The sequence below is a fragment of the Festucalex cinctus genome, chromosome 7, assembly GCF_051991245.1.
Source record: "Festucalex cinctus isolate MCC-2025b chromosome 7, RoL_Fcin_1.0, whole genome shotgun sequence".
Taxonomy (NCBI): Eukaryota; Metazoa; Chordata; class Actinopteri; order Syngnathiformes; family Syngnathidae; genus Festucalex; species Festucalex cinctus.
The window spans coordinates 17,238,439-17,256,413 of NC_135417.1; the positions used below are offsets into that span (position 1 = coordinate 17,238,439).

General features: G+C 39.9%; 1 protein-coding gene across 5 annotated transcripts in view; it reads right to left on the reverse strand.

Annotated features, from left to right (window-relative positions):
- The window catches only part of triob (trio Rho guanine nucleotide exchange factor b), a 107,473-nt gene that overhangs the window by 2,210 nt on the left and 87,288 nt on the right, over nt 1-17,975 (reverse strand). For 2 of the 5 annotated variants that reach the window (XM_077527041.1, XM_077527042.1), the window contains 23 exons: nt 15,793-16,079; nt 14,331-14,501; nt 13,264-13,359; nt 12,163-12,311; nt 11,972-12,038; nt 11,739-11,842; nt 11,576-11,645; nt 10,694-10,783; nt 10,505-10,597; nt 10,370-10,420; nt 10,091-10,168; nt 9,721-9,912; nt 9,437-9,614; nt 6,913-7,736; nt 4,594-4,847; nt 4,356-4,485; nt 4,235-4,262; nt 3,261-3,423; nt 3,067-3,188; nt 2,895-2,973; nt 2,519-2,719; nt 1,117-1,255; nt 840-1,026 (listed from right to left, as the gene is read on the reverse strand). In XM_077527041.1, coding sequence (XP_077383167.1) covers nt 840-1,026; nt 1,117-1,255; nt 2,519-2,719; nt 2,895-2,973; nt 3,067-3,188; nt 3,261-3,423; nt 4,235-4,262; nt 4,356-4,485; nt 4,594-4,847; nt 6,913-7,736; nt 9,437-9,614; nt 9,721-9,912; nt 10,091-10,168; nt 10,370-10,420; nt 10,505-10,597; nt 10,694-10,783; nt 11,576-11,645; nt 11,739-11,842; nt 11,972-12,038; nt 12,163-12,311; nt 13,264-13,359; nt 14,331-14,501; nt 15,793-16,079 — 3,753 coding nt within the window. Of the gene's footprint in view, nt 1-839; nt 1,027-1,116; nt 1,256-2,518; nt 2,720-2,894; nt 2,974-3,066; nt 3,189-3,260; nt 3,424-4,234; nt 4,263-4,355; nt 4,486-4,593; nt 4,848-6,912; nt 7,737-9,436; nt 9,615-9,720; nt 9,913-10,090; nt 10,169-10,369; nt 10,421-10,504; nt 10,598-10,693; nt 10,784-11,575; nt 11,646-11,738; nt 11,843-11,971; nt 12,039-12,162; nt 12,312-13,263; nt 13,360-13,488; nt 13,921-14,330; nt 14,502-15,792; nt 16,080-17,975 lie in introns of those variants that run through there. The other 3 variants (XM_077527043.1, XR_013284305.1, XR_013284304.1) reach the window with 3 other exon arrangements.

The window sequence follows — 17,975 nt, forward strand, 5'->3', positions numbered from 1 at the left end:
GCACTGATAGGCGACCCGCCAGGCTTCACGTTCTGTCTCTCCCTACTGGCCATTTTGGTTGACTGGGGGAATAATCTGAAATCTGAATGTTATGTGCCAGCAACAAGTCTAGAAGTCTTGCTTTATTTTATCTCCAAGTTACTAATACTGTACTGTATTAGTATAAAATGGATGCACCTACTGTAAGATTTTTCTGATTTAACAAAATTTGGGGGTTAATAGTATGTCCCTGAAGTTGTACAAAACCTCAAATGTCAGAATTCTGTGTAGCGTACAAGATAATCGCAAATCTCATGAGATATGATTTCAATGAGCATCTGGTGTGTTTTTTGGGCATTTATTACAAAAAGATGGAACAGCCTCAATGTGAAAGCAAAGAATATAAGACCATTTAAAATGTGAAATGAGAAGAATCATATTCAAAGTGTCATCACTTATCAAAATCAAGCTTTTTTTTATTGTGGTACATTTAAAAATGATTTGTGATGCATCTCTGATGCATTACGGCATCATCATTTTATTGGCTCTATTTCGTCCCTTACATTTCAATATAAATACTTTTACACTCGGAAGGAACTTATAAATGTTGACATTTTACTTTAAAATGGCCTATTTTATATTTTAACCCTGAAATCCATCTTTTTAATTTCCACTACTGTAAGACCCCCACATATTTCCGGTTCAATATTTGTGGATTGGCGGAGAGAAATGACAAAAATAGACACAAGTGCTTTTCACAGGACAGCGACGATAGTTATTGTAAAGGAATGAGTTGAATCTCATTTGATTGTGTTGGTGAATTTAATGAAGACGTGTGAGAGATCAAACGGTAAACAGACCTAAGCTCCACATGTCGGACATCAGAGAGGCGGGCTGACCCAGGACCAGCTCGGGGGCCGAGAACTCTGGGCTCCCCAGGAGAGGATGGATGTAGGTGGAGGGGGGGTTGAGCTGAACGGCATCACCGAAGTCAGTCAGCTTTACCACAGGCTGGGAAGACACCTGCTCGACCACAATGTTCTCGGGCTGCGGAAATATCGACATGTGGTATAGTTAGAACGCCTTCTGCATTCCACAGCGTTTTGCAAAGAGGTGCAGTAACCCAGATACGCATACTTTGAGGTCAAGGTGCACTATTCTCCAGCCGTGCAGGTACTGGAGCGCCTCAAGAATATCTCTGAGGTACAGGGTCACTTTCTCCTCTGTCAGGTTTCCCCAGCTCACGATGTAGTCCAGGAAACGCCCTTGGTCTGCCCTGAACACAACAGCCAGTAACACACACTTTAGTCATATTGCTTTAAAGTAGGTTACATTGTGATCTTCAATAATGGATCACGCTGGGCACACTGTGTGTACTAGAAAAGTTGCAGGTTCCAATAAGAAAGGATGCTGCTGGACAGTTATGAATTGATACACCTCTCTCTTCCTCCTGTGTCCATGGACTGAAGGCTGTCTCCACGGCAACGAGACGTTATGCTTATCAACTGGGAAACGCACACACATCTACGCAAGCTTATTTTTCACCGCCACAGTCCTTCTCCGTGATGTCACCTGCGATGTAGAGCTGCTGGTGGACTGAGCTGCTGTTCAGCAGGGTTCCATCGCATCCACCTCCACCCTTATCCAATCTCTTTCTCCTACATGTACGCATTTTGAGATTTGGTGCATCTTCCCTGCTTTTCTAAGATCTCAGGCACTTTTTAGAAAGTACTAACAGACCTTTCCGTTTTGCCTCCTTCTGTTGGCCATTATTTTTCATGTTTCTTGTAGATCAACTCATTAACTCCCAGCCATTTTCACTGAAGCAACCCCCTTCACATGCTGTTTTATTGGATTTTGACTGATTTTGCAAGAGCCACAGAATATTGTGTTCTCTTGCTATAAAACATGGAACCTACCAAAATAAAGATTAAGAGTCTCTTCTTTCATCAGGAAAAAAAAAGTTTGTACTTGTTCTGTTTCTGTTTTACAGCAATTAGCATTAGAATATAGCTAAATTTCATCAATATTCACATTTCTGGTGAAAACACTCAAAAAGAGCTTATTGCAACATGGTCCTGGTTCATCTCTAATACTCTGCTGCCAGCTGCTGGCCGTTTTTTGTTTTGTTTGTTTTTTTAATAAATACTATTGCTTTAAGCCACCTCTTCATGTCAGAAGCTGCATCAAAATTTCCTGTACGCTTTTGCATAAAAACATAAAAAAAACAAAAACGTATAAATACATTTTTGGGAGTAGGACAAAGTATTAAAAAACGTATTTACACGTTTTTGGGCTTCAATGAGTGAAGTGAAATGTTGCTGCTCTGTTCTTGTGCAATAGCAAAGATATTTCATTCCAAGAGCTGCGGCACTGAAACGGTTAATTGTGTTTGAATTTTAAAAAATGAATGCAGAAAAAAAACTTAATTTAGTTAAAATGGGTGAACAAAATGGATCAAAAAGTGACCTGAGAAAACAATCAGAAAACACAGCACTTTTACCCAGTTGCATCACAAGATTTTACATGATCTACTTACATCTCTAAAATAAGAACATAGCTGTTGGCCGTCTCATACGTGTCCAGGAAGCGGACCAGGTTGGGATGATCCACAGTCTGGAGGAGTTTGACCTCTTGCAGCACCTGTTCCCGTCGCAGCAGCTTCTTGTTGACATGTTTCGCCGCCACGGTCCATTTGCTGCCTCTCTGGTCGCACCGTTTGGTCACTGAGAAGCGGCCTCTGCGGAGCACAAATTGCAGGTCAGGTGAATATTTGGATTCAATTGACATTCTTAGCCTGTGTTGGAATTTACTAGGTTCAACACATAATGGCCAAAAATCTAATTTGCCAAAATGAAGTTGTTACTATACATGTGGGTTTGATATGGTTATAAAAAGAATTAAACCATTCCTACCTTCCAAGTTCAGAAATATCAGTGTAGTGGGATTCAAAACCACGTTTCCAAATCGTATTGTTGCTATCATCTGGGCTCCCTGGAAAAATACAGTGTTGTGTGACTGCCAATCATCTGGATGATGTTATTAGCATGTTTAGCTCAATGGAAGACATAACAACATAACACTCACCTGAGACTCTGAGATTGGCGGAGGAGGTTACAGAACCTGCCACATTCATCGCAACACAGGTGTATCGGCCGTTGTCCTCCATAGTCACCCCGAGGATACACAAGATCGCCTCTCCTGTCTCACTGCAAATAAAAAATCCTCCTTTTAGTTGTCCTTCTACACTCACTTGACTTTTTTCAAATTGATCCCGTTACCTGTAGGTGATGCTGTATTGTCCGTTGTTGCTCAGAGTGTTGTTGTCCGGACCTCGCCAGGTGACAGCTGCTCGGGGTCGCCCACTCATTTTGCATCTGAGAGTAGCACTGTCGCCACTCTCACATGTTACGTCACTAAGCGGGATGAGGAATTCTGGAGGAGCTGCATGGCAGAATGACAATGGAGATGAGCACTGGTTGAACATTTCAGAGCAAAGTCCCAGTAAATAAAGATAAGACAAGTGCAGCCAATTAATTGGTATTTTTCTGGTTGACACACACTGGAAGCTCCTCGATCAAATGATCAAATTACTTTAACATTTTGACATGTTTATGACAGGAACGTTAAAATCCGTCTATCACTTTTTCTATAATGCAGAATTCTCCCAATTTGGGTGGCAGGCGAGCTAAGAGTCTATCCCAGCTGACTTTGGATAAGAGGGAGGCACACATATGGTATGAACAGACAACCATTCACATGTTGCAATGCAATGAAATACATATATTTGTATGATATTGATTATTTTGTACAATGTTATGACTTTATTTTGTTAAGTTTTATGATGCAGCTTTTCTGCAAACAGACCAGAAATACCACCAATGTGATACATCACGTGAGCTATGTCCTGAAGTTCCTAAATAAAATACAACACGTATTCACTCCAAGAGATAAATGGGGCATAAAAGGAGTCTGAGAGTGCCCACGCAGAACATTTTGACAACTGTTGCAACATTGCTTGGTGCTAACTGCTAACTAGCAGCCTACCAAGTGTATTCGCCTCCCAAAACAGGAAATATAGTCGGAGGTGCTTTACAGTCTCTCTAGCTTTCTTGCTCTCAAATAGGAATGCGTATCAATCGGCGTAAGTTGCATTAAAACGTTAACGCGCTAATTTTGAAACTAGATTAAATCTTAAAGGTGTTCCATTGTGTTTATTATTCCCACACATATACTCATTCAGGAGTGCACTCACCATCACTGATGAAGTTGGGATTTAGAAGCTGCAATGTAAATATAAAGACATCAAATATATAAATTTCAAGTACAAATGAGAGGCTTTAGAAAGAAAACTGATATGTTCATTTGCACTCCACCTTGCCAGAGACTTTGTTGGCCAGGTTGTCCTGAGATTTGCGGTAGCCATTCTCCAATTTCCTACCGTCCTTGTCTCTCTTCTCGGACTTGCGGCGGATACGAAGCGCAGTATGCCATGATATGGATTTTCTAAACCAAAGAAGAGAGATCACATCAACTTAACATGTTTTTTGGACAGCCGCAGTATAAAGTTGTTCTGTTTCAGCGTGCAAACAAGCGAAATGACTGTTGGCTTACTTGATGGTTCCCTCCGGGAAATCGGGTGTGGTCGAGGATGAAGTGTGTCCTAATACAAAGCCAGGAATCCATCCCTCAGCTGCAGGACTATGCTCATTGGCAGCCCGGTACACCAGGAACATATTTTGCTGGTTGCTGGCCAGTATTTGGACGACTTCACCCTGTGCTACACTGATCTCATCCTCCTTCACAGCCACATAATCTTGGGTCACCAACATGGTGGACACACTGCTGCTGCTGCTACTGCTTTCACTCTGCCAGATGACAAGATGAGCAAAAAGAGTTTCAAGTAGGAATTTGAGAGCAAAGTGCTGTAGTACAGCAAGCCATTTTTAGTATCTGCTGTCCATCAATCAAATACCACGATTTGATTGACAACTGTGTTTCAACATGATTAGACGCATGCATTAATGGAAGCAAGATAAATTTATTTGAATATTGCAGATATGAATGTGTTTAATTTTAGAGTGAAAAGCTCGGAGATAATGTGAAGCAGAAGTAATGATCCTCTTGTCTTATAATATGCAGTTATTCTGGACAATGATGCTTTCTGATAAAAATTAAAATCAGTCAGAAAAGATAATATTCAGATTGGACAAAGTTAGGAAGGAAGTAATGAAGAGCTCTTAATCTGTGTTTACATGTCATTATTGAATTAATCCTGAGGCCATGTTTACACAATGTTCCCATTGGCCAAGGCAGCACAGTTTCAGGCAACAACAGACAAGAAAGGGATCATCGTGAGAACACGCAAAGGTAAAGGACGGGCAAAAGTGACAAGGAATGATTGCCGTGGATGACCTGAAAGATGTTGAAATTTGTCACAGCAGTCTCAGTCAGTACAGATGAGAAACTTGGTTGGTCGCAAATCAAACTTAGAGATTGAAAGGGTGCAACACTACTCGGAGGTTGCTTATTTCCCGGAGTGTCACAATAGTTCCAATTGAACTTTCATTAACATAAAATGCCTGTTGTGGAAAACCTGTTCAAAACATACTGTGTGCTTGTGGGGGAGAGAGAGAGGGAGTGAGTGAGAGAGAGCGAGAAAGAAAGACGAGAGATAGAGAGGGAGAAAAAGAGAGAAGCGCAAGATCAGAGAAAAAAAGAGACCGCGAGAGAGAACGTGAGAAAAACAGACGGTGAAGAGAGAAAGCGTGAGAAAAAGAAGAGCGACAAAGACCCATGATAAAGAGGAGAGAAAGAAAATGAGGAAGAAGAGTGAGAATGAGTAAGAAAAAGAAAGTGAGAGGAACATTGTGAGAGAAAGAGTTAGATGGAGAAGAGATGAGAGGGAGAAAAAGAAGGCAGAGACAGAGAGAAAGTGATAAAAAGAGAGGGCAGAGAGAGAGGAACGAGTGAGGGAAAGATGAGACGAGAGAAAAGAGCGTGAGTGTAAAAGAGACAGAAAGAAGACGAAGAGAGAACAGACAGAAAGAAAAAAAGAGACTAAGAGAGAGAGAGAGAGAGAGAGAGAGAGAGAGAGAGAGAGAGAGAATAGAGACAGCAAGAGTGATATCAAAAGAGTAAAAGAAAGAAAGGTTAAAAGAAAGACAAAGCAAAGAGAGAGAATGGAGAAAGAGTGCGAGTCAACTGAGCCAGGTCACCAGGCAGAGGAGTTTCATTTGATTCTGTTTGGGCCAAAACGTCCTCCAAATCTGCCCAGAGTCTATGATTCATTTGTCAACAGCCTTGACTGAACGTAAGAAAAATGAGGGACCGGGAGTGAACATACTGGCATTAGTGGAAAAAAAAAAAAACACATGCCGAAACGTGGCGTGCCTTTGAGTCCTTGGATCTCACCTCACACAGCCTGTCATGCACATGATGACAGACTGAGAGAAAACTTTGAATTGAGATTTGAACGCTGAGAACCAAATGACCAAAATCCCACGACGTGCTAGGTTTCGGGAAAAGGAGGCTGATGTGACCGCCGGGAACATAGTGCAAATGTAGCATTAGTCATCGACATTCTGCTACCAGGAAGTATCGCCCCTTATGTTTACAAACATCCCCTCCCACAGGAGAAAAATTAGGTAAGAGACCAGATGCATTTAAAATGTTGACAAAGAGGAAATCAAGCAGAAACAGCGTCGCTATGACTTACATTTTCCCTGTTAGTACAAGAACAACATGTTTGTCTCACACACATTCTCGGTGAAGTTAGTGCACTCGGGTAGCCGTTAATTTCCAGTCAAGTAGTCGTGGCAAGCTGTTCTCAGATGCGGCGGCGTGCTGACTGACTGCAGCCAGTCAGCCAAGGCGGGGTTAGTGAAGGTGAGAAGCTTCTGTGAAGCCGTGACCTGGATTTGGACCTCTTACCCCGTTGCTCTGGGTGGAGTGTACGGACTGCTCGCTGGTGGAGGAGCACATGCTCATGCGATCTAAATCCTTACTGTGGGTGGAGTGGCGACGATGAGCGGGAATCCCTCTGCTGAACGAGTCCCCTCCACCAATAGCGTCACCGACGCAGGAACTTGGTCGGCTAGTGGGAGAAGGAGGCACTGACGGGACCGTAGCCCAGAAAGGGTTCCCTTTGTGAGACTGGCTAGCGGGGACAAAAGCTTCCTTCACACCTCCAGGAGACTGAGGTGAAACCAGAGGTGAGACAGTCCTGACTCGAGGATTCTTGAGGGCCAAATGCAGAGGAGCAACAGCCATTTGTGGGATAGCCACCGGTTGAGGTTTTTGGGTTTCTTCGCATCCTCCTGGACCCTGCCTGACATCTCTTTCCAAACTGCCTCCATCACTACAATCCAGCATCTCCATCTTGTGGACTTCAGAATTTAACAGCTTGCCATTTGAGGTGGTATCTGAACAGAGGCTAGATTGGGTCTGGCAGGGTGACCACATACCTGCTGATCTGTCAGGCCCTTCGGGGCCTGGGTGGTGGTGGTGGTGGACGGGCTGGGGTAGGCGTGAGGAAGGCTGGGGAATTCTCGAGGGTCTGGAACGTGGGCCACAAAGAGCAGAGGAGTTGCCCCCTGATCCTCCGGACCCGCCGCCGCCGCCACCTCCAAGACTGGAGGTACTGGTGGAGGTGCTGCCTCCAGGAAGACCTCCGGTACTGCTACTATTATTGGGTGGAACCCCAGGCCCACTGCCACCCACGTGGTTCCTCTGGTACTCTATGGGGGATGTCAGAGCTGTGGGAGGGAATGAAGAGTCAGTCTTGCAATACGACACCAGATATATGGAAAAATAAGCACAGGGATACTTTATATACAAATAAACAAGCCTTAGGTATTTTTTTGATTTCCTTCTAAAAAAATATTTCATCAAAAATAGGCATGGGCCAATTACTGGTTTGAAGGTTTATCGCCAAGGTTTCAGTAACCTCCTGTTTTTCGAGAGGGCTTGTAAGCAGGGCATAATATGATTATAGCAGCTTGCAGAGTTGAGTATACAAGTTGCCTCTTTGAAGTTAATTGCCTCCAATAAATCACCATTCCCCACCCCACATCAGCAGAGAGGTTACAGATTAAAGTTACTTTACAGAGATGCCTATTGATTGATGTGCATTGTCCTTAAAACAAAAAAAAAACAAAAAAAACAAAAAAAAAACATGGTGCCAGCATGTACTAGTTATCCCCAAGACAACATGAGTAGCCCATGGACCTGTTCTAAAAATAGCTGACCAGTAACACTGTAACTAGTTAAGTAGAATGAAAAAAAAAACATTAATTTTTTTGTTTATGTATTTAAACTTAAGATGGTGCACATTTCTTACTGTACCGAATACAGATTTTATTCAAGAATAAAATAAAAATGGATTTACCCAACTAATAATAATAATAATTAAAAAATAGGGCTGTCATTTTAATACCGTGATACGGCAATATTTCTATTCATGGTTATCATACAGTCAGGATTCAATATTGCCCCATGCCTTATCGTAAATATTTAGTTCCACAGAGAAGATAGCATGGCTGCATGATAGCAGAGTAGGCACTAAAGGAATAGACTGGGAACCAAAACATCAATCATCGGATTGTGGAAGACATTTGTCACAGTTCTCTGCATAAAATGTTTGGTCGAGATCTTTGACAAGAATTACTGATGTGTCTGTGACAGTAATATGAATGACCAAAAAAAAAAAAAAAAAACTGAGGCTCAAGCAGGTCTTCTTAGGAAATCTATATCATGGTGTCAAACTCATTTTAATTCAGGGGCGAGTTTCACCTAAATTTGATCTTAAGTGGGACTAATAGGCTATAATAGGTTTAAAACAAACAAACAAATAAACAAACAAACAAACAAACATTTTTTGTTTTGGTGCAAATAATTGCAAGTAGATTCTGAACATATTTTGATTTTAAAAATGAGGGCAAAAATGTTGCAAATACTGACTAATAGCCAAAATGTAGAATGTCATTTAAGTGATTGTCATTGTCAAGTGCCCTCCAGTGGAAAAAATTAGCAACAGCAGCTAATTTTAGTGAAAAATGTGCATTTTTTGCTCCGTTCTTATTGGGCAGGTTGGACCATCCATGGGCCAAATGTTTTGACACTCGTGATCTAGCATAGCTTAACAGCATGAATCAACATCAGTCACAAAAAGAACTAGGTAAGTTATGCGCAGTCTCAATGACCGTTTTTTACGTGTCAGAATTTCTACATCTAATTTTTAATCAGCTCACTTGTTGAAATGTAAATGACTGACACTTTACACATTAAAACCTTTCTCAATTGCCCTCCTTTGCCTTTTGCCACCCTCAAAAACATGCAACATCATAATGAAATGTCCGATAGTCCGACTGTACATTCAGCAGTTATTTAACATTCTGTATGAGTACTGAGAGAAGTGACTTTTTCAAGTAAACTTCTGATAGCGTCATTCTCTCACCATTGAGGAAATTGCGCTGGTTTTCCAGAATCTGGCTGACCTGGTGGAGCCAAATTTGACTCACTCCAGGACTTGTCGAATGGAGGGTGTACCTCTCCACATTGCCACTCGATGATCTGGAGGTCAGTGTGAATTTGCAGGGGTCTTCTGCATTTTCTTCCAGACCCAGCCAGCTCACCTGTCACGGTGCAATAGGAGATGACAGAGGAAATACTGATTTCAGTTTGTTTTTTGGACTTTAAACATTGTATCATAATCAAAGTAAATGTAAGGTTTATAGCCACCTTGATGCTGTTCTTGAAGAGGTAGCCAGGAGTAGAGAAGCCCTTTTTCTTGTCCAGGGGTTCACTGAATATAACAATCTGTTCAAAAAGGAAAACTCTCCTTTCTTTCATTCTTGACAAAAGTCCCCCATCCTGGTCTGAAACCAAGAACGTGTCTTGCAGGAGCAATTTGCCCTGTGCTACAATTTTACCCTAAAAGACAGAGGACATAGTCAGTAATCAATAAAAACAAAGTGGAAGGGAAACATTTACATTTTAGTACACAGTGCCACCTAGTGGCATTGCTGAAATATAACTTATTTCTACAAGATGTCCTGCCTATTTAAATAGTCGAGTAAATGAATTTTGCAGAGCATTTTGACAGTCTTACATCAAAGCCTTGAAGGCGGCCAACATTCATCATGTCATTGCAGCGCTTTGGCACAATGCACATCACCTCCACAGCTTTCTAAAAACAAAACAGGAAATGCAAACAAACTTCAACACCAGAGGGCAAGCAAGACTATTTAGAAATTACAACGCCCATAATCTTCAGCCTTCAACTGGAAATTATTGTTGCTTTTGTCACGTGTGGTTTAAGTGGTTGCAGTTTCAGCACAAATCTGTTCCATCATGTTTAGTCTGAAACCTTCTGAGTTGTTATTTTTACCTCCAGCTCTGAGGAATCCATTCCAGCCTTCTTACAAACTTTGAGAAGATCCTAATAAATGAAAAACATGCACAGTAAACTCACAAGTGTCGAAATATGAGTAATATACTGTTATAAATATTACAGTTTGTTTACCTTCAACAATAGCTGGTATTTCATGATGCGCTGGACAGGTTTGATAAGCAGATCCGTGATCTGCAATCTGTGGCCTAATCGCTGCTTGAGTTCCTGAATAAAGATTAGGAAGAAAGACTCAAATGATTAGATTTACCACATGGTTAAAATAAGACATATAATGAATAAATAAACAATAGAAACTCTTACTTCAAAGTAAGTGTCGATGTACTCTGACACAATGTGCTCTGATTTGGGCTTGTTTTGGCAGTATACGATGTACATGTGAAACCTGCGCTCCTGCAGTAAGCAGAATACAAAAGTTGGAGGAAATATATCAGGTGAAAATATACAGATGATATACGAATTACAGGTGCATCTCATTAAATTTATAACATAGTAAAAAAAAAAACGTTTTGCTTCAGTTCAATTCAAAAAGTGAACTGATTGTACATTTTACTAGGGATGGGCAAGTACTGATACCAGGAATTGGGATCAGTGCTGATACTAGCCTTATTTTAAGGTATCGGTACCCGTGACGGTGAACAAAAAATTGGAAATTAGAGGAATAGAATATTGACATAATTTCATGCAATTTTAAGCAAAATACTATATTGGGATTTGTAGGTCTTTCTGTCATTTTTTGGGGGAGGAATTTTATGTACTATTGTTATCGGTATCTGGTATTGGTGACTGCTCAAGAGTTGAGTATCATATCGGTATCGCTCTGAAAAAAAAAAAAAAAAAAAACTGGTATCGAACATCCCTACATTTTACTACAACAGATTCACAAACCTGGCCTACTTAATTTCTATTTAACAAAATGTCATTATTTTGTATGTAATATTTCATTTCTTCAGGTGGTGACTTAAAGGTTTTTGTTACTTGCAATCGATAATAAAATTAATTTCAAAATTATGCAACATTTCACCACTTTTTGAATTCAAGTACTAAAATTAACTGATCGCTTTTCTTTGATATTTTAATTAAGTGCAATGCCCTGAATTATAATTTTATATGATACTACATTATTCGCACTATAAGTGTTTCTATACTGTATCAAGAGCAAAAATGAACAGAATACCAGTTTACCTGTTTGACAAATAACGAAGCAAGTCTGTCAGGATCCTCCAAACATTTTTCTATCTCTCCCAAGAAAAAGCTGTGACCGCACAAGGAGAAAAACATTAATTGAGCAACCTTCAAAAAATGTTTTTCAATCTATAAATGTAAAGAATGAATGTTGTGTGCATACTCTTTGTGCCAGTCGTAGATCTGATGGATGTTTCCAAAGACAATCTTGTCTTTTCCTCTCATGTCATCTGGAACTCCTTCCTCTTTCATTCTGCTCATGTAACCCTAGGGGGGGTGGGTTATCATGCAACATTAGGTACACTTGAACAATCCCTCACGTTCATGTAACGCAGTGTCTGGTAGACACTATAATAATGTGTCGATTTTAGTCCATTTTTTTTTTTAATGTATTACCTCCACAACTGATCCCAAGTCTCTGACATAGTCTCGCTCAGTCTCCACCAACTCCAGTAGGACATAACTATAAAACAAATATTCGATCCATAATACAGTACAAATAAAATGCACTTGGGAAATACAATACATCCATATAAACATTAAACTGCATAACATAACTATACCAAAAGCACAGGTTTGTAACTCACTGTCTTCTCTTGAGGAAGCCAGACTTGCGCTCGTCCACCTCATCCATGGGCGAAGAGGATGAGAGGAGGGAGTTGTCAGACGGGTTGAGGGAAGGAGAGCTGCTGTCACCTTGTTCCACTGAGAGAGAGCTGGGACGGTCCTCTAATGACTGAAGGGTGCGAGGATGTGCGAGTTGGATAAACAGGGAGAAGAAAAAAAATAGCTGATTGTAAAATTGTCTAAAAAGTCAAACATGCAATTTAAAGCAAAATTGTGCTGGGAAGGCTAGTTCTTATCACAATTAGTTCATTAAAAAACTCGATTTCCACCAGCGAGCACTTTCTACGAGGGATGTAACGATAACGGCAATATTGTGATATTAAAACTGCCACAATATATCGTCGTCATCATATCACAATATTAAAAGCAGCACATCTGTTAAAAAAGTCGGGTTGATTTCCACTTGTGCAGTTCTAGCACCCTCTGGTGTCTAGTTTTTTAGTGCAGCTTAATTTTCACAAGGCATGTTTTGGCCCTTCTATGTTTAAAATCCACGCAAATGGTCAGATGAGCGGGAACATAATATACTTGTGAACAGTCAATATGTGGAGGAACTCAATTTATTTATTTATTTATTTTATTTATTGTATTTATTCAATTCTTATTTAATTTAAGTATTAATTAATTAATTTTATTAATAAAAAATTATCAATTTATTGTAATGCTTGTACGAGTGCCTATATTTATATATATATATATTATAATATATATATATTTTTTCATTGCTGTAATGTACAAAAACAATATTGTGTGTGTGTGTTTTTGTTGCTTATTTTTTTACAATATTGTGACCTTTTGTATCGCCAACCTTGTCACAATATCGTGATAATTATCGTATTGTGATGTTTGGATATCGTTACATCTCTACTTTCTACGTAAATAGTACATAAATAGAGGTAAAGAGCAATGCCCTTTTGTTGAAAAAGTAGACAGCTGGCTTTTGTGAGTCACAATGCTGAGATGACTGATAGGACACCATGCCTCTGTCAACAACACCCAAGCAAAGTGTGCTTGCATCAATTCTGTGTGCAAATCGACCATTTGTGAGATTTCTCTCTCACCATCTTGCTCTTGACCAGTTCCTCGATGGCACTGACCAGTTCGGCAGCACTGGGAGTCTCTGAGCTGTTGGGCCGCGCAGACAATCGGGATGCAGACTGGCCAGAAAAGAAAGAAACAAGTAAATGTTATTCTTAAAATACATATTTGAATGTGATATGACAAATGTGAATAGAAGCCATGCTGACATGATGGCAACTGCTGTCTGTGTTTGTGATCACGCTCACCAGTGGAGTGTTTGACCCCCGAAAATCCACATGTTCAAAAAAGGACTCGGTGGGTGTGCTCTTCCTAATAAAAAGGTTAAATTGGGGCCAAGTTGGAGCCAATCAAAGGCTGGTTTGGGGGGAAAATGGGTTGGGGTGAGGTCAAGGGATTAAAACGGTTGCATTAACACGACGGGTCAAATTCATGAGAAATAAAGGTGTTGCTTGATACTCCATCAGATTGACAGGTCCAATTTAGGGCAGGCAAAGGTTTAGCCTCTCGACTGCATGGAAGAATGGAGTATTCACTTCAGCAACCGCGTACGGTACAAGTAATAACTATTCAAGTCAATCACAAATAGGGGTAATTGTGAAAGGAGAAGTCGAGAAGAGAATTTACAAAAACAAAAGGTGTGGCGGTGACGGTGAGTTCTACATGGAGAGATCGGGAAACTGGGTAAGAAGAGAGGCAGAACAGAAATCAACATAATGCTAACAAGACAAAACATGCAGCCATCAAGAAAATAAGAGGAAAAGAAAGGAAACATTATTAGTGTGAAGTGAAGAAAAAGCCAAATAAATACATTGCTAAAATTATTTATTTATTTATTTATTGTGGAAAAACAAGCCGACAGTAGGCACACCTCTTACTTAGGTCCTGAATGTAAGTACTTCATTTTGTTAACATTATTTTCACTTCCTGCATGTGTCAAGTCAGTAGTCACCATACTTAAAGCTATTTAGAATGTGATTCAGAGACCAGCGAGACCAAAAAGGTATATACAGTAATCTCCCGCATTCACAAGTTCACCTATTTTTGGAGGGGGAACTTTATGTTTAGGTCAAGTTCATTTCCTTCCCACCTTGTCGTCCTGGGTGTCGGGCTGCAGCAGACTGTGTTGCTGGATGGCCATTGGGGGAGGAAGAGGGACGGCGTCAGCCCCTTCCTCACCTTCCTCCTCTCCGCAGCTCTGCATGCCCGATGAGGAGGATTTGGAGAGCGTTCCACTGCTCAGTCCTTCATTACGCATGCGCTGGTGAGGGGAAAAGAGAGCATCAGAAACAGTATAGAAAAGAAAAGTCTTATTTTTGGTTTCTTATAGGGGCGTAAAAATTAGTGTGTTAATTTAAACTTTCTCTAAAGCCACTAATTTTTGAACGCGCGATTAATGACCGCTCCTTAATTGGGGGAAATCCAGTCGCAACGCAGAAGACATGTCCACGTGAAAATCTAGTAGTAATAAATTTAATAATATTGCACTTATTTGTGGAGACTAGCATCAACTTGTATTTTACAATTTCAAAAACGTGCGGAATTTCATGAGTTACTTCATGTTAAAGATTAGATAGCTCTTAATATGAAAATAAAAATGCACTGAGCTGTCTTATAAATGCAATTATGCCATCTAGTGGCAGAAAAATGACCTAAACACAAATTAATATGAGCCGTTTTTTTTAACAGTAAAGTAAATCTTTTTAATTTTAACTCAATTTTATGAATTATTATTAAATTACTTTACCAATGACTAAGATATGCAGCCATATTTCTATTATTTTTTCCCACTTTTAAGTTAACAAGATCATGAAAGTTGGAAAAAAATATTGTACATTTTATTATACATCTAGAAGAGATACAATATGCAGTTAATCATGAGTTAACTATTGAAGTCTTGCGATTAATTACGATTAAAAATAGGGCTGCACGATATTGGAAAAACATGCGATATGCGATATAGTTGCTGAATATAACGATAGATATTATTGCGATATTTAACATGTACATAAAGAAATGACATTTTTATTATCTAACAAAAGAATTACATTTTTTTCATGTGGAAAAATAATCAAACTCAATGTATTCTTAATTAATTGTAATTACCTCTCGATATTGTTGAACTATTGGATGGCAGTGCACATTTTCGTTAAGTACACTGTGTTCCAACTATGTTTTTCATTTGTATTATTAGGGTTGGAACACCCATGTAACTTGGGGCGTGGAAACCAAATAAAAAGAGAGGGTGAGGAGTGGATTTTTTCAGAGAGTGCAGTGGTGAATTGTATCAGTCAGTTCCTCTCCTCTCTCCTCGCGAGCTTTGAATGAGTGTCTTCTCTCTCCTTTTTTGTCATGTTTAATAAATGCCAAACAGGTCAACCTGAAAGTCTGACTGGTCAAATTCAGATAAAAACATAAAATTCCATATCAAACTTATTGCATGTCTTTGCGATATACATATTGCATCGTCCAATATCGCAATATCGATATTTTTTCCGATATATTGTGCATCCCTAATTACAAATTCTAATCTGACACCCCTCGTCGCTTACCTCTTCCAGTGTCTCATCCTGTGGTGTGGCGGCACTGTCGTCAGAGTCCTTCTGAGGGCCTTGCATTACATCCAGGTTCTTACGGGGGCCTTCACGGTTCTTTTTGTGCTTGTGGGCCAACTTTTTGACATGACCGTCTGCCTTGCCAGAGCTGAGTCGCCGCACTGGGCTGGTCAGCCACTTCCTTAATGTGTTCCCCGGACGCTTGGGGCCCGGTGAGCTGTGTGGCCCCAAGGTTTGGCTGGAGCCTGGCTGCAGCGTGTCATTACTGGATACAGACAAGGTATCTAAAGATGATGGGAAGAAAGGATGAGCTCTGTTAAGTCTGCATGACAAATTAAGAGATAATTTCTTGATGCAAATGCATTGCAACACAGAAAATGAACTAAATACTGAGAACGAAATTAAGTGAGGAGAATAATTTCTTTATATCAACATCTGGTACCCTTTTGTTTAGTTAAAAAAACCCCACAAACATTTCAATAACTTAAAACTGATGAGACTGAAATTTGCTCAAATTTATATTGATGAGCCTCAATGCTACTGGGACAATATTCTTGGGTTTGCCATTATACAAACAAACAAACAAACAAACAAACAAATGGGCTAGCAAAAAAGGCCCCTGCAAAGATGGTTGGATCAATATCATGCTGATTTCTAAGCTGAAGCTGAACTTAATGACATATTTCTCTCTTGGCATATGAAGATCTCAAGACAAGTTGCAAAAGAAAAGTGTTTACGGGGGCTGACACTGACTCAGAGACGGCGCCTACAACATTGTTTAAATAGTTTGCGTCATGTGGCATTTCAAGTTGTTGAACATCTTGAACAGCCACTGGGGATGCTGAGATTGTATATCGAAAGATATGGATGCTTTGCAGGAGCTTTAGGGAGTAATATTCCGCGTCTAACCAGATGCAGGCTTGTGAGTCTCCTTGAAGAAAGTGGGAGTGGAAATATTGCTTTATGTAATTGGACGGTTGGACTTGACTTTAACACAAGCTTTCATAGTTCAGCATGCATTGCCTGTAATGAAGGTAGCTAAATGTGAAGGTTGCAGTCATTCTGCCTCTAAGCAGATTTATTTTTGCTGTTGATATGAAGCATGTGTTGTCATGACACATGCGTGGGAAAATTAAGATTTCAGCACTATTAAAATTCAAGGACTTTGGACTGACATGATTGTCGTTATGCTAGTCATGATAATTCGCTAATAGTGCAATGCTAAAACTGCACCATGTAACTTTGTTTTTCAATTAGTCAAATTATAACTTTTCGGATGAATCACCAACTAGTTGAATGCTTTGTCATGGCCTGAGGAGGTGTGTACCCCTTTTACTGGCACTAAACAACTCTGAGGAAGAAAAAAAAAAAACTACAAATGTGCTGTTTGCTTCATAGCATAGCACTTCCCTCTCCTCATTCGTTCTGAACTCGATTTGAACGTCTGCGCTGTGTGATTACTTGTCATGGCGGAAGCTGCAAAACAAGCAAATAAATGTATTTTTACAGTCTTGTCTGAGGACACAAACAAAGAAAAAAGGAAGGCTATCGGGATAAAAGGACAGTCAAGGATCAACGTTTCACTCGCTGGCGTGAGCTGAAAGACGAGGAGGGATTCACTTGTCGCCATAGGAATTGTGGTCGTCCTTCAGGCAAAAAACTACTGTTTTTGTCTATATGGCGCAGACATAACAAAAACTCAATGTGTTTTTGCTCTAATATAATCTAATAATGATATAGGCTAGGCTCCAGTTTACTCGTGATGTGACCCTAATGAACACAAGCGGCATAGAAAATCGATGAATGCGTATTTTCAGTTTTAGTCATCATAGAAACCTATTGAAAGCTGTGTTAATAAGATGATTCACAAGGCCAGTGTATTTAGCGTTGGCCTCGAAGAATGTTATCTAATAAATGTCAACTTATTCTTCCACATTTCACACAAAAAGTTTGAGACTCTAAAGTCAAAAGTTACTTTGTGACTTCCTGCAATGTAATGTTACCAGAAAAAGTTTAGATTTAATGTTCCGAGCCAAACGATTTGGAATAGTGAGAACAAATTCTTATTTTATTTTTAAATGAAAACATTTATGTTTGACTTAAAAAAAAATATATGAAAAAATATTACAATATTTTATTCACATCTGGATCTTACGGAGCCCCTCTGCTGTCAGGGTCTG